Raw genomic sequence first — 13,111 nt, 5'->3', positions numbered from 1 at the left:
AGATTCATAAGAGAAAACTAAATTCTCCATGGAAACAACCGCCTCGGTTCTTTCGGCTCTGCGTCCAGGAGATTGGATGGTCTCTCTGGATCTACAAGACGTATATTTCCACGTGCCCATTCATCCTGCGTCAAGGAAATATCTTCGTTTTATGGTCCAGGGCAGGATCTTCCAATTCAGGGCTCTGTGCTTCGGCCTGTCTACGGCTCCTCAAGTCTTCACAACCCTGATGAGGAACGTAGCTCTTTGGCTTCATCTGAAGGGAATCAGTATATCCCTCTACTTGGACGATTGGCTAATCAGGGCCAAGTCGAAAAGCGAGTGTTGGGAGGACTTGGCATCTACTCTAGACCTCATACGGTCTCTAGGATTGCTCGTCAACCTCGAGAAGTCCCAGATGATCCCCAGCCAGAATCTGGTCTATCTGGGGATTCAGATGGATTCTCGGGGTTTTCAAGTTTTCCCTCACTAGAAAGGCTTGTACGAGGCTTTCAAGAAGTCTCAACCTTCTTAGGGAAAGAACAATGCTCGGTGAGGGAATGGCTGACCCTTCTGGGGACTCTTTCCTCACTAGAGCAGTTCTTTTCCCAAGGGAGGCTTCACCTTCGTCCTCTTCAATTCTTCCTGAAAAGAGTTTGGAAGTGGAAGACAGGACAGCTGTCAGACGTAATCTTGATTCCCCTGGACGTCAAACATCACCTGACTTGGTGGTTGACCCCTCTCTTGAGGAACGAGGGATTGTCACTGGCCATTCAGAACCCACTCCGAATGTTGTTCTCCGACGCATCGGAGTCGGGATGGGGAGCAACTTTGGGATCGAAGGAAGTGTCAGGCACCTGGACAAGGGAACAGGTGTCCTGGCACATAAACTCAAAAGAACTTTTGGCAATACACCTTGCCCTAAAGTTCTTCGAATCAGAGGTCAGAGGCGTGGTGGTCCAAGTCAATTCGGACAACACCACGGCTCTGGCCTATATTCGAAAATAAGGGGGGACCCACTCTTTCTCCCTCTACGAACTGGCAAGAAACCTGTTGATCTGGGCAGAATAACGGGGCATTGTGCTCCTTACGAGGTTCATTCAAGGAACGAAGAGCGTTCGAGCAGACGGACTGAGCAGGCAGAACCAGGTCCTTCACACAGAGTGGACCCTCCACTCAGAAGTCTGTCAAAGTCTCTGGTCCCTTTGGGGAAGACCTCAAATCGACCTGTTCGCCACGTTCCTCTCAAAAAGAATCGACAACTTCTGCTCACTGGTAGAAGATCCCAGAGCAATTGCGATAGATGCCCTTCTCCTAGATTGGTCGGGCATAGATGCCTACGCCTTTCCTCCATTCAAACTCCTGGGGTAAGTGCTAAGAAAGTTCGTCGCGTCAAAGGGAACGAGATTAACACTCATCACCCCCTTTTGCCCCGCTCAAGATTGGTTCACAGAGGTACTGGAATGGATGGTGGACTTCCCCAGATCTCTTCCGTACAGGACAGATCTGCTCAAACAACCCCACTTCGAGAGGTTTCACAAAAACCTCCCCGCTCTCTCCCTGACTGCCTTTCGACTATCGAAAGACTCGTCAGAGCGAGAGGCTTTTCGCGAAAGGCTGCCAGCGCTATTGCTAGAGCCCGCAGGACTTCCACCCTGCGGGTTTACCAGTCGAAGTGGGAAGTCTTTAGGAGATGGTGTAGGACGAAGAAGCTGTCCTCCTCCAATACCTCTGTGACCATCATTGCCGATTTCCTTCTCTTCCTTAGAGAGGAATCGAAGCTAGCTGTATCCACCATCAAGGGGTACAAGAGTATGTTATCCGAGTATGTTTTAGGAATAAGGGGCTAGAAATAGCGGAGAACTAAGATCTACATGATCTTATTAGGTCGTTCGAGACTTCCAAGTCTAGAGCTCCTCGGACTCCTAGTTGGAATCTTGATGTGGTTCTAAAATTCCTAACATCAGACAAATTTGAACCACCTCATCTTGCTTCATTCAGAGATATCACAAGGAAATGTATTTTCCTTCTGTCTCTCGCTACTGCAAAAAGAACTAGCGAACTCCATGCATTGGACTCTCGCATGGGCTTTAGGGGAGACTCAGTTGTATGTTCTTTCCAGACATTGTTTCTGGCTAAGAACAAAAACCCTTCCAAGCCCTGGCCCAGGAGCTTTGAGGTAAAAGGGCTTTCTAATCTAGTGGGGAGAGATATAGAAAGGTCCCTCTGCCCAGTCAGGGCTCTTAAGTTTTACCTTCATAAGAAGGAACAGCTCAAGGGCTGTCAGCAAATTCTTTGGTGTGCAGTAAGGGACCCGAAGAGACCTATGTCCAAGAACGCGTTAGCCTTCTTCGTGAGAAATGTGATATCAGAGGCCCATGAACAATGTCCAGATGACTCCTTCAGGCTACTCAGAGTAAAGACTCATGAGGTGCGAGCCATTGCTACATCCTTGTCCTTTCATAGAAACATGTCTATGAAAGACATCCTGGAGGCAACTTACTGGAGATGCAACTCTGTGTTTGCCTCTCATTACCTTAAGGACGTCAAGGTAACATATGAGAAATGTTTTTCTCTTGGTCCGTACGTATTTGCGGATTCTGTGCTGGGAAAGGGAGCTGATACTGATCCTTAACTGTTAGTTGTGTTTTTAATTGTGGTGTTGAGTTTTTAGGGTTGCTTGGAAGGAGATCGGGGATATCTCCTTTCAATCGTAGTACTAACCCGGGTGTTAGGTTCAGGTGATCGGGATCGGTGTTGTGCTCCTTTATTGCCATTAGGCAAGTTATTTGTCATGTTAGCGGATTAGCACCCATTGACAAAATCCTTCGGTTCTATCGAGTAAGCGGATAAGACCCCATCGATAGACCAACAAGAAGAACTCTTAGTATGAGGTCACTACCTCACTGAAGTCTCTTGAGGCGAAGCAGACTCCTGGGCAGTAGCCACGAAGTCTTCCGCTTAATCAGGTAGGAACCAAGGTTTTTAATACCTACAACGTATGTTGTTTACCTGTCTATTTCAGTAGTTAGCTGTCTCTTACCCTCCACCAATGGTGTGAATCAGCTAAGTATATATCTGACAGGGAGGTTGAATGTACAAAAATGATATTGTTATGATACAATAAAGTTTTGTACATACTTACCTGGCAGATATATACTTAGCTATAGACTCCATCGTCCCCGACAGAAAATCAAATTTCGCGGCACACGCTCACAGGTAGGTTAGGTGATCTACCGCCCTGCCACTGGGTGGCAGGACTAGGAACCATTCCTGTTTTCTAAGCAGATTTTCTCTCCCACCTGTCTCCTGAGGGGAGGCTGGGTGGGCACTATAATTGTATATATCTGCCAGGTAAGTATGTACAAAACTTTATTGTATCATAACAATATCATTTATCTCGTAAATAGATTGCGTAAATTCAGCGATTCAGTTTGTTTTCACTCGTTTTCATTGGTATTACGAGCTTTACATTATTTATCGTGTCGGTGTGAAAACAACAGTAAATGAGCTCTTTCATTCCAATAGTTTTGATTAAATTGTCTCTCATTTACCACGACTGTTTGAATTTATATCAAAGTTTGAGAGTTTTATTCATGTTGTTCCCCATGCATGATATTAGTCATTAGCAGCCTGAATGTTACTTCATCAGCCTCAGCAGCTACATATTAGTTGCCTTAGAGATATCTTCGTTGTATATGTATGTTTAATATGTATCGTGAATAAGTTTTTGTTTACCAAAGTTCTGAATAGCTGTCACCCTATATTATCCTTTTAATTGTCATGTCCTTGTCTCCGAGCAGATTGACTTAATCTTTTTGTTTTTTAAATTGTACCCATGTTTAGGCTTGTTTGGAAAGGTTACTCTTTCTAGGTAGTACTAATCTCCTTATAATCCCTATCTGTCAGTTATACAAGCTTTCCTGTACTGTCAATTCCTCATGTAAGTTAGTTTATCTGCTGAGTAAAGGACATTGAACGTTGAAAGATCTTGCAGAAACTTTTGTTTATTCTACCTTCGTGGCCTATACCTTTATATATATACAGGCTGCCCTCGGTTAGCAGCAGCACCTTCTTTCAAAATTCTAGAACAGTTAACAGCACCCTAGACCAGCCAAACGGCTCCTTAATCCCGCGATGGTGCAATAAGTAAAATTATATTTATGCAGTATAGATCTATAGAATTTACTGTACAGTACATTCAGTACATTATAGTATTATAAATATTGTAGTGAAAAAAGCCTAGCTTTAATCCTTTGGGTGTCTAGAGTATGTAAAGATATAATAAGGTTTTATACAGTGTACAGGTAGCTGTGTAGTGTTCAAGTTACAATAATTCATCTTATGATAATCCGATTTTATGAGAGACCAAATTACAATAGCCTAACTTTATCCCATCTTCTAGTTACATAATTTCTAAAACAGCAAAAGAGAATGATGAAAGTATGGTTTTAACGTTATACTTATTGCACAAACGTGTACAGCCATGAACAACCGAACGTGAAACGCCTTTTTTTTTTCTAAGTACAACCGAATTCGATAACATCCATTTGGCTTGTATTTCAATCATCGTACTATAGTACACTATTACCGTAGTTGTTATAGATGACGTTATGTAGAATAGAACTGAGACATCTTAATGTAATAACTTTATTTGCTATAGATCAAAGATCAATCGGGAAACATACTGTTAAATTTAAACCTAGTTATAACTGAAGTTGAGAGAACTGTTCAAGCTGGTAATGGCTATTATCGTGCATCGGCAACAAGGATAAAACTCCAGTAAAGGTATGCCATCAAACACAAGCTTAGATAAAATTGATAAAATAATTTAATCAAAACTACTGGGCTTGAAAGAACACATTTTACTGTTGGTTTCACGCCGATATAAGATGAATAACATAAAGTTCGTATTACGATGATTAAAGGAAATTTGCGAACGGAATCACATAATTTTTTTACCCAATAAACATGCCGCCAACGTAATCCATTAACGGAAAAAAAAAAGTTCACAATCACGAGACATATTCAATTCATATTTCCACCTAAAAACATGTCGTATAAGGAAAGATAACCTTTTCTCATATAAGTCAAGTATCTAGATATTCATTTATACCAACTAAAAGCAAGCAAATTTGCTCAAAATTGCGTTAAATATGGCGAAACAAACTTGTGTTCACCATCAGCTGATTTGAAACCAAAACATTGGCTGCTCCACGGAATACTAGCTTAGATTTGCTGTAGTATTTTATAATACAATAATATGAGAATACATGCAATATTATTGGATACAGTGAAGTAATGTATAACTTTTTAAAGGATTTATGGAAAAGATGCATAAATAATAAAATAACACCATGCATTTTTCGGAACAGTGGCGGACAAGAACGAACATGGAAAAACAACCTCTGACAACGTGGAGGTTAGTTACAAAAGCTGCCTTAATTTGTATCATATTTATGTACAAAAATAAAAATACCCTATACGTGATGTATTTTCATACACATTTTACACATAAGAGCATGAACATTTATAAAATTGTGTATTTCGAGCTCCCAACAACGTTGTGACATCTCTACTTACGTCTTGTATTGCTACAAGTACTTTAACACTCGCAAAAGTTTGGCAAAACACGAATGCAGCAGGATATCGCTCTCAGACAACGCATCGCTGATGCTTGCTGGTGCGAGAAGAACACAATTCACGCATGCGCGGCTGGATAATGCTTGTAAACAAAACAACAGCTTGATCCATGAACTCCCAGCATCCCTTAAGGCGCATGATTTCAAATTTTTTGCAAAGTAGGCCTATAACTATTTTTCCGCAAATATTTAAAAAAAATTTTAGTCAACATATCGTACGTCAATTAAGCACACGACACAGAGTTTTAGTTGACATATAATACGTCCAATCGGCATTTAAGGGTTAATATCATAATGTGAGTTGTTTCATGTATGTTAGTGATTATCGGACCGCGGCCGAGGCTTAGCCTACCGATAAACATCGCATACTACACAAAACTTTTGTTCCACGATGCTGTGATTCTTACCAATGACATAGCATGAGAAGCGGTCCAAGAAAAAACCTATGAATGGCTGATTCCGTGATTGCTGATCCGTGAGTAATTGATGCCCCACTGTAATTATGTAATCGGAGCCCACCCTCCGTCCCCTAGCATTGATTCCTGTGGACAAGCATAAACAAACTGAGGTCTTTGCCTTGTTGTTCCTCTCTCTTGCCCCAAAAGTGGACAGGGCACTGTACCTAACCAAGGCAAATAGATAGTAAGCGCAACCTATAAATTTTGGATTTTAACTGCTGGCAAGTGAAACTCTTAGTTATATCATTTCTGGGTAAGTATAATTAAAACTATTTTATCATAAAAATGTCATTTTGTATATGTGACTTACCCAGTAATTTTATAGCCAAGAGTTTCTACTTGATGGCAGCCTAAGTTCAAATTTTGCGGGTAGGGCTTCAATGGCTCAGTGTAGGTCTACAATGCTGTCACCCTACGGCAGTGCTAGGAACGACTTAGCTAATCACGTCATTCTGTTTTCTGCCATGCTCGACAAAATGTTGAGTGCTTACAGCAGCATGTTCTTACTTTTTGGTTATATCACCGGATGTCGGTAGTGTTACAACCACAGGAACGCATTCATAGCCTTCAAAGAGGATTAGTCATGACTTTTTTTTTTTTAACTGGTCATCAGTAGTCATTGAATTAAAGAAAGGTTACTTATTTTACCTAATTAGTACTAATTGTGAACACCCTGTGCTAGCACTTAGGTTACTTATTTGACTTAATTATGTTAGGAAATAACAAGCACAACAATTAGAACTAATCTTGACCGCCTTGTGTTAGCACTTAGATGTTGGAAGCATCGTCAGCGACCTTTAGCTTCCGATGGCTAGTCTTCTCCAGGTATTCACAGCTGTCACGGTAGTCGCTTCATAGTGAAGAAACATATTTTAAAGGAGAGGAAAATGTATCTTTTTCGAGTAGGTCTGCAGCAAGGAGGTATTCCTGCACGTGTTTTGGGGTGTCTGTTCTCATGATTGTTCAAGAATACTCTGTTGTTTTGTGGAACTCAGCACGCAGTTGCCTCTAGCAACACAACACTTTGGATATGACATAACATTTCATCCAGAGTCTTCTGAAAAGTTCCTTAGAGGGGGTGAAAACCTTCACTGGTTAGCTCCGCCCTTTCAGCCCTGCCTTGAGATAAATGTATTTAGGACTGAGGAAATGAAAAGGATCAGAGAAGAAAAGAAGGAAAAGATGAAGGATAAGAGAGGGTAGAGGACGCACGAGTGAGTAGGAACGGAACAGAAACATGAAAAGAAAGTTCGTAGTCGAGAGAGAGAGAGAGAGAGAGAGAGAGAGAGAGAGAGAGATCCCGACGATGAGTAAACTCTTTCAGAGAAGAAATGTCTGCAAGTGGTTTTGAGTAGTAACCTGCCCTTCAAGTTTCAATCCTGTCATTCATTCCTGCAGTGTAAAGATAAGGAGAAGCCCATCTGAAGTTTTTACTGTCTCCTCGTAAAACCATTTTATCAAGCACCGATCTCACCAGCTGTTTTAATGACCAGCAAGTATTTCATTACCGCACTGTTCTCCCTTTTCACGTATAGTCAGATTTAATTTTGTTTTGTAAATAGGAGAAACCATTCTGTATTTATCTTTGTGAATAAGCTTGTAAGTAAACTTTTGTTCTGATTGAGTTTCTTTCTAATAGATTACTATTTGTATTCCGTGTTTCAATTGTTAGTGCTGAATCCTTATTTTTTTTTATTGTAATAAAGAACCTGAGCGGATCCTGATCCGTAACAGCAGCTAGTGTGTCGACTCGCACGCCTTTGCATGCGCTTACAGGTAGGTACAGATACCGACTTGTAGTTCACAGAAGAAGTGGATTAGAGCTCTGCTCCTGCATTGGTATATATATGAGTCTTCTCAATACTTTTATCCCAGACACTCATCAGAATAGTACCGATTCTTATGATGAGCACCAGGTATTGACTCCTAGCCGCTCGAATCTTCCTCATACAGGCGTATTTTCTCGACCACCAGCTCGCCGTCCAGGAGCTCTAGCTCTGCGCCATTGGAGGCATCCATTTCCTTGCTTCAGCTCGCTCTGCGTTTTTCCATGCCTCCCCTGGCAACGGCTTTTGGTAGTCTGGCGCTTCCTTTTGTCTACACTAGGTGACCTTTTGTTAGCCACCACTTGAACAGGACATCACAAGAGACAAAAAAGTTTTTCATGTAGTCATCGTGAAGTTTCAGCCATGAAGACAGATGTGTGGTGAGAAGTAGCAAGTTCTCATCTTTTGGCACAGTCAATTTTACTCTATTCTCTCTCGCATTCCCATTATCAAACCAGTTGTAGGAAGAGAATGCTCCACTTGGTGGGTGAAAACCTCTGCTCTCCCTTCAGGAAGCACTTTTTTTAGCTTAGGTGAATAAGTTTTCCTAAGTCTTTCGATTGTTATCTTCACCACAAGTTGATCACGTGCGTTATCGCCCACTCCCTCTAGTTCCGAGAAGAGTGGACAAGAACAGTCATCCTGAATAAGAGGAATCTACGGATTACTATCCCCAGAGTTTGGATGGAAGAGCCTATGTTCTTGGTTCAATCTTAGGATCTTTTCAGTCAGTGTTTCCGTTTTGGGAACAACCAGTTCGGTATGAACTAGCCCTCTTCCATGTCTTGTTATTGCCATAGAAGCTTTCCTGTGGGATAGCTTCACCTTCGCTCTCTTCATTAGATTGAAGGAGGTCTGCTTCCAGTCCTTATTCTTTTTCTCTCTAAAGTGAAGAAGAATTAGTACCGATTCTCATGATGAGCACCAGGTATTGGCTCCTAGCCGCTCGAATCTTTCTCGTACAGGCGTATTTTGTCGGGCACCAGTTCCCGATCCAGGCGCTCTAGCTCTGCGCCATTGGAGGCGTCCATTTCCTTGCTTCAGCTCACTCGGCGTTTTTCCATGCCTCACCTGGCAACAAAGTGTTGGTAGTCTGGCGCTTCCTAGTGGATGCCCGACAACAGTCTCCTCGTTCACTTTTGTCTACACTAGGTGACCTTTCGTTACCCACCATTTGAACAGGACATCACAAGAGACAAAAAAGAAAGTTTTTCATGTAGTCCTCATCGTGAAGTTTCAATCACGAAGACAGATGCGTGGTGAGAAGTAGCAAGTTCTCATCTTTTGGCACAGTCAATTTTACTCTATTCTCTCTCGCATTCATTTATCAAACCAGTTGTAGGAAGAGAATGCTCCACTTGGTGGGTGAAAACCTCTGCTCTCCCTTCAGGAAGCATTTTTTTAGCTTAGGCGAATAAGTTTTCCTAAGTCTTTCGATTGCTATCTTCACCACAAGTTGATCACGTGCGTTATCACCCACTCCCTCTAGTTCCGAGAAGAGTGGACAAGAACAGTCATCCTGAATAAGAGGAATCTACGGATTACTATCCCCAGAGTTTGGATGTAAGAGCGTATGTTCTTGGTTCAATCTTAGGATCTTTTCAGTCAGTGTTTCCATTTTGGGAACAACCAGTTCGGTATGAACTAGCCCTCTTCCATGTCTTGTTATCGCCATAGAAGCTTTCCTGCCATGTCTTGTTATCGCCATAGAAGCTTTCCTGTGGGATAGCTTCACCTTCGCTCTCTTCATTAGAGTGAAGGAGGTCTGCTTCCAGTCCTTATTCTTTTTCTCTTCAAAATGAAGAAGAATTAGGCTGACGCTCGGTCAACAGGAGCCTATGAATAATATACATACTTGTATATTCTCGCGACAAGCGCCTGTTATCAGTTGTACCGTTCGAGTAATAGGCACATGCGTGTAAATTAATTCTTCTGGTGTGTGACCGAGACGAATAGTACCTTCTCTTAATTTCCTGAAATTCAGGACAGCCTTCCGGGGCTTCCAAGAGTTGTCGATTTTTATTTTGGTGTTTTGGCAACAACACCACAGAATTGGAATTATCACCGAACAAGGGTGTTTCTTTCTCTCTTGTTGCCTTTATCATGTAGGTGCTCGTGGGTACCTGTCATGCCCTCGATGGCTCTACAAGGCGAATGCATTCCAAGGTGGAATGTGTTACCAGGTAACTCAGCCATCGGATGGGTCTCGACTTTACTTCAGTGTAGGTGTGCGTGTTTTCTGGTTGTTTTATTGAGGTGCTGCCCCCAGGGCAAGGGCGGGCACCTATCATACTTTGCTAGCCATAGGACCATTCTCCTTGCTGCAAAGTTTCCCCTAAGTAGGAGGCAACCCTTGGCTCTACCTCCACGCCCCTTTCAAGTTAAGATGAGCGCCAACCAGAGGCAGTAACTATTCATCTGCATAGCTCTCTTAACTGATAGGAATGACAAGCATTTGTTTTTTCAATGCTTGCAACTTTTCTATTTTAAGTTCATACATGATTTAATGCTTTGGAGTAGACTATGTCCATGATCCCACCTCCATTCAGTGTGGAATCAGGTATATAAGTACTGGGTAAGTCACATATACAAACATGATATTTTTTATAATGAAATTAGATTTTTATATACTTACCCAGTAATTATATGATCAGAGCCCACCCGCCTCCCCACTGATGCACATTATGCATAAAACAGAATGACATGATTAGCTAAGTGGTTCCTAGAATTGCCGTAGGGGGATGGCACTGTAGACCTACACTGAGTCATTGAAGCGCTACCAGCGAAATTTGAACTTAGGCTGCGTTGAGTAGAAACTCTTAGCTATATAATTACTGGGTAAGTATATACAAAATCTAATTTTATTTTAGAAATATCATTTTTATATTGATGCAGATTATGTAGTGTCAGTGTCCCAATGACCCATCTACTTTACCTTCCAAAGCTCATTTATTATATATAAATATATATATATATATATATATATATATATATATACTAATACACACATACATACAGTGTTTCCCCCCATTTGTGGGGGATAGGTACCCCCCCCCCCTGAATAGCTAGAACCTGTAAATAGTTGAAACCCTTATAAAAACTCTGAAAACAGCCTATTTTGTTAGGTAGAACTCAAGAAAAACCCACTCAGAATATTTACATCTGGTTATTTTTAATAATTTTATCACAGAAAATGCATTTTATGATGAAATTGATAAAAATAACTAGGAATTTGTGGATATTTCTCTCAAAAAGATTTGGCAAATAGGTGAATTTTCCCTGAATAATAGGGGTACATGTTCCAGAGAGAAATCCGCGAGTACACGAATCCATGAATATGTGAGTGGTTCACTGTATATAAATTATATATAAGAATTGCCATTAAAAAAAAAAAAAATTTAATGGGGTCATAACTTGTTAAAATGTTACTGATGATGGCTGCCTTGTGAAGGTGGGTTATGCATTAAAGAATGGTGCTAACATTAAGAGCAAGGCAACCCTCCTATCTTTGCATTTTTCACAGCTGCAGTATATGGCATGTGCTCTGTGAACTGATAAAAGGTTTGACAGTTCAGATGATACAATACATTCCACAGCATTTTTGAAACCAGCTCATATGTACATACATATATATATACACAGTGTTTCCCCTCCTTCTGGGGGAGAGGTACCCACCCTTGTGAATAACTGTGACCCGCATATAGTTGAAACCGCTTTAAAAATGCTCTAAAACTGCCTATTTTGTTAGGTAAAACTCAAGAAAACCCACTCAGAATATTTACACCTGGTTATTTTTAATAACTTTATCACAAAAAATGCATTTTATGATGAAATTGATTAAAAAAAAAAAAGAATTTGTGGATATTTCTCATTGAAAAATACAGCGATTAGGTGAATTTTCCACAAATAAGGGGGGTATATGTTCAAGAGAGAAATCCGCGAATACATGAATCCACGAATATGAGTGGTTTACTGTATACTATATATTATATATATGAATTGCCATTAGAAAAAATTTTTTTTTAATGGGGTCATAGCCTGTTCAAATATTACTGATGATGGTTCCTGTCATACTCCATTTCATTTATATGTACTCTCATGTATCAGTTTGCCTGTTTATCGATTGTTTCCATTACATGTGTTCTTAGGTACCAAAAGTCCTCCAAGATGGCAACTCCTAACACACATTTTGTCAATTTCTGAAACTTATCCTGTAATTTGGGATCTCTCCCCCATAGTCCTTAGTCACCTTTGCTAATCAGACAAACGTAGATTATACATTTTGTCTGAAATGCTATGCCTTGTGAAGGTGGGTTATGCTTTAAAGAATGGTGCTAACATTAAGAGCAAGGCAGCCCTCCTACCAATGCATTTTTCACAGCTATAGTATATGGCATGTGCTCTGTGAACTGAGGAAGGGCTTGACAATTCAGATGATAAAATACATTCCACAGCATTTTTGAAACCAGCTCGTAAGGTCTCTCTACACCACCACCAGTGAGGTTAATGGATTGAGTTCCAAATGACATTTATCTAACAATGAGTGTTTTGTCAGCTTGATAGGGGGATGACATCTTTTTCTAGCTCAAATTGTTGAATTACCAGCAGTTACTGAAATTGAAATAGAGAAGCATCTACTCTCACTCACCACTTTTTGAATAAAACTTGCTGTAGTACCTATGTCCATAAGTGTTTTTGTTTTTCGTTGTTTGTTAGAGAATATTACTAAAAATTTTATTTGAAAATAGAGACTACACTTAAAGGTAGACATTTTTGAGTCTGGTCTTAAGCATACAAAAAATTAAAAGGTAAAAATAGATTTATCATGCTTGCCCTTTTTTTTAAGACAAGCACAACCGATTTGTCTCTTGGTCTCTAGGCGGAATCAAAATCCATGCAACTAGTATCTTATATTCAGTACCTATATTTTCCTGTGTTTAAGCTAGTTAAAAGAATATTTTGAAAGCTGTCCACACCTTTATATATATATATTTCAGATCCTTGCAAGTGTGGGAGCAGACAGGTCGACAACATAGTGAAGTTTTGAAAGAGCAAAGGCAACAAGTTGGGGGAAGTCAGCTGGGGGGTGCTCTTAGATTTCAGAATACAGCTATTTTGTGGATTACGTGCCAACAGGTAAATGTCGGTTTTTGTGTAGTCATTTTTTCTTGTTGCCAAGTGCAATACGTACAAAGTTTTTTCATGG

General features: G+C 40.6%; 1 protein-coding gene across 1 annotated transcript in view; it reads left to right on the top strand.

Moving 5' to 3' along the window:
- LOC135196177 (tRNA dimethylallyltransferase-like) overlaps window positions 1-13,111 on the top strand; it is a 204,739-nt gene that overhangs the window by 51,521 nt on the left and 140,107 nt on the right. Inside the window, exon 4 of the mRNA XM_064222761.1 lies at window positions 12,903-13,041. Coding sequence (XP_064078831.1) covers window positions 12,903-13,041 — 139 coding nt within the window. The remainder of the gene's footprint in view (window positions 1-12,902; window positions 13,042-13,111) is intronic.

The sequence above is a fragment of the Macrobrachium nipponense genome, chromosome 17 (assembly GCF_015104395.2).
Source record: "Macrobrachium nipponense isolate FS-2020 chromosome 17, ASM1510439v2, whole genome shotgun sequence".
In the NCBI taxonomy this organism is placed as follows: Eukaryota; Metazoa; Arthropoda; class Malacostraca; order Decapoda; family Palaemonidae; genus Macrobrachium; species Macrobrachium nipponense.
Note: the sequence above shows the minus strand (reverse complement) of the source record. Positions and strands in the feature narration are given on the sequence as shown.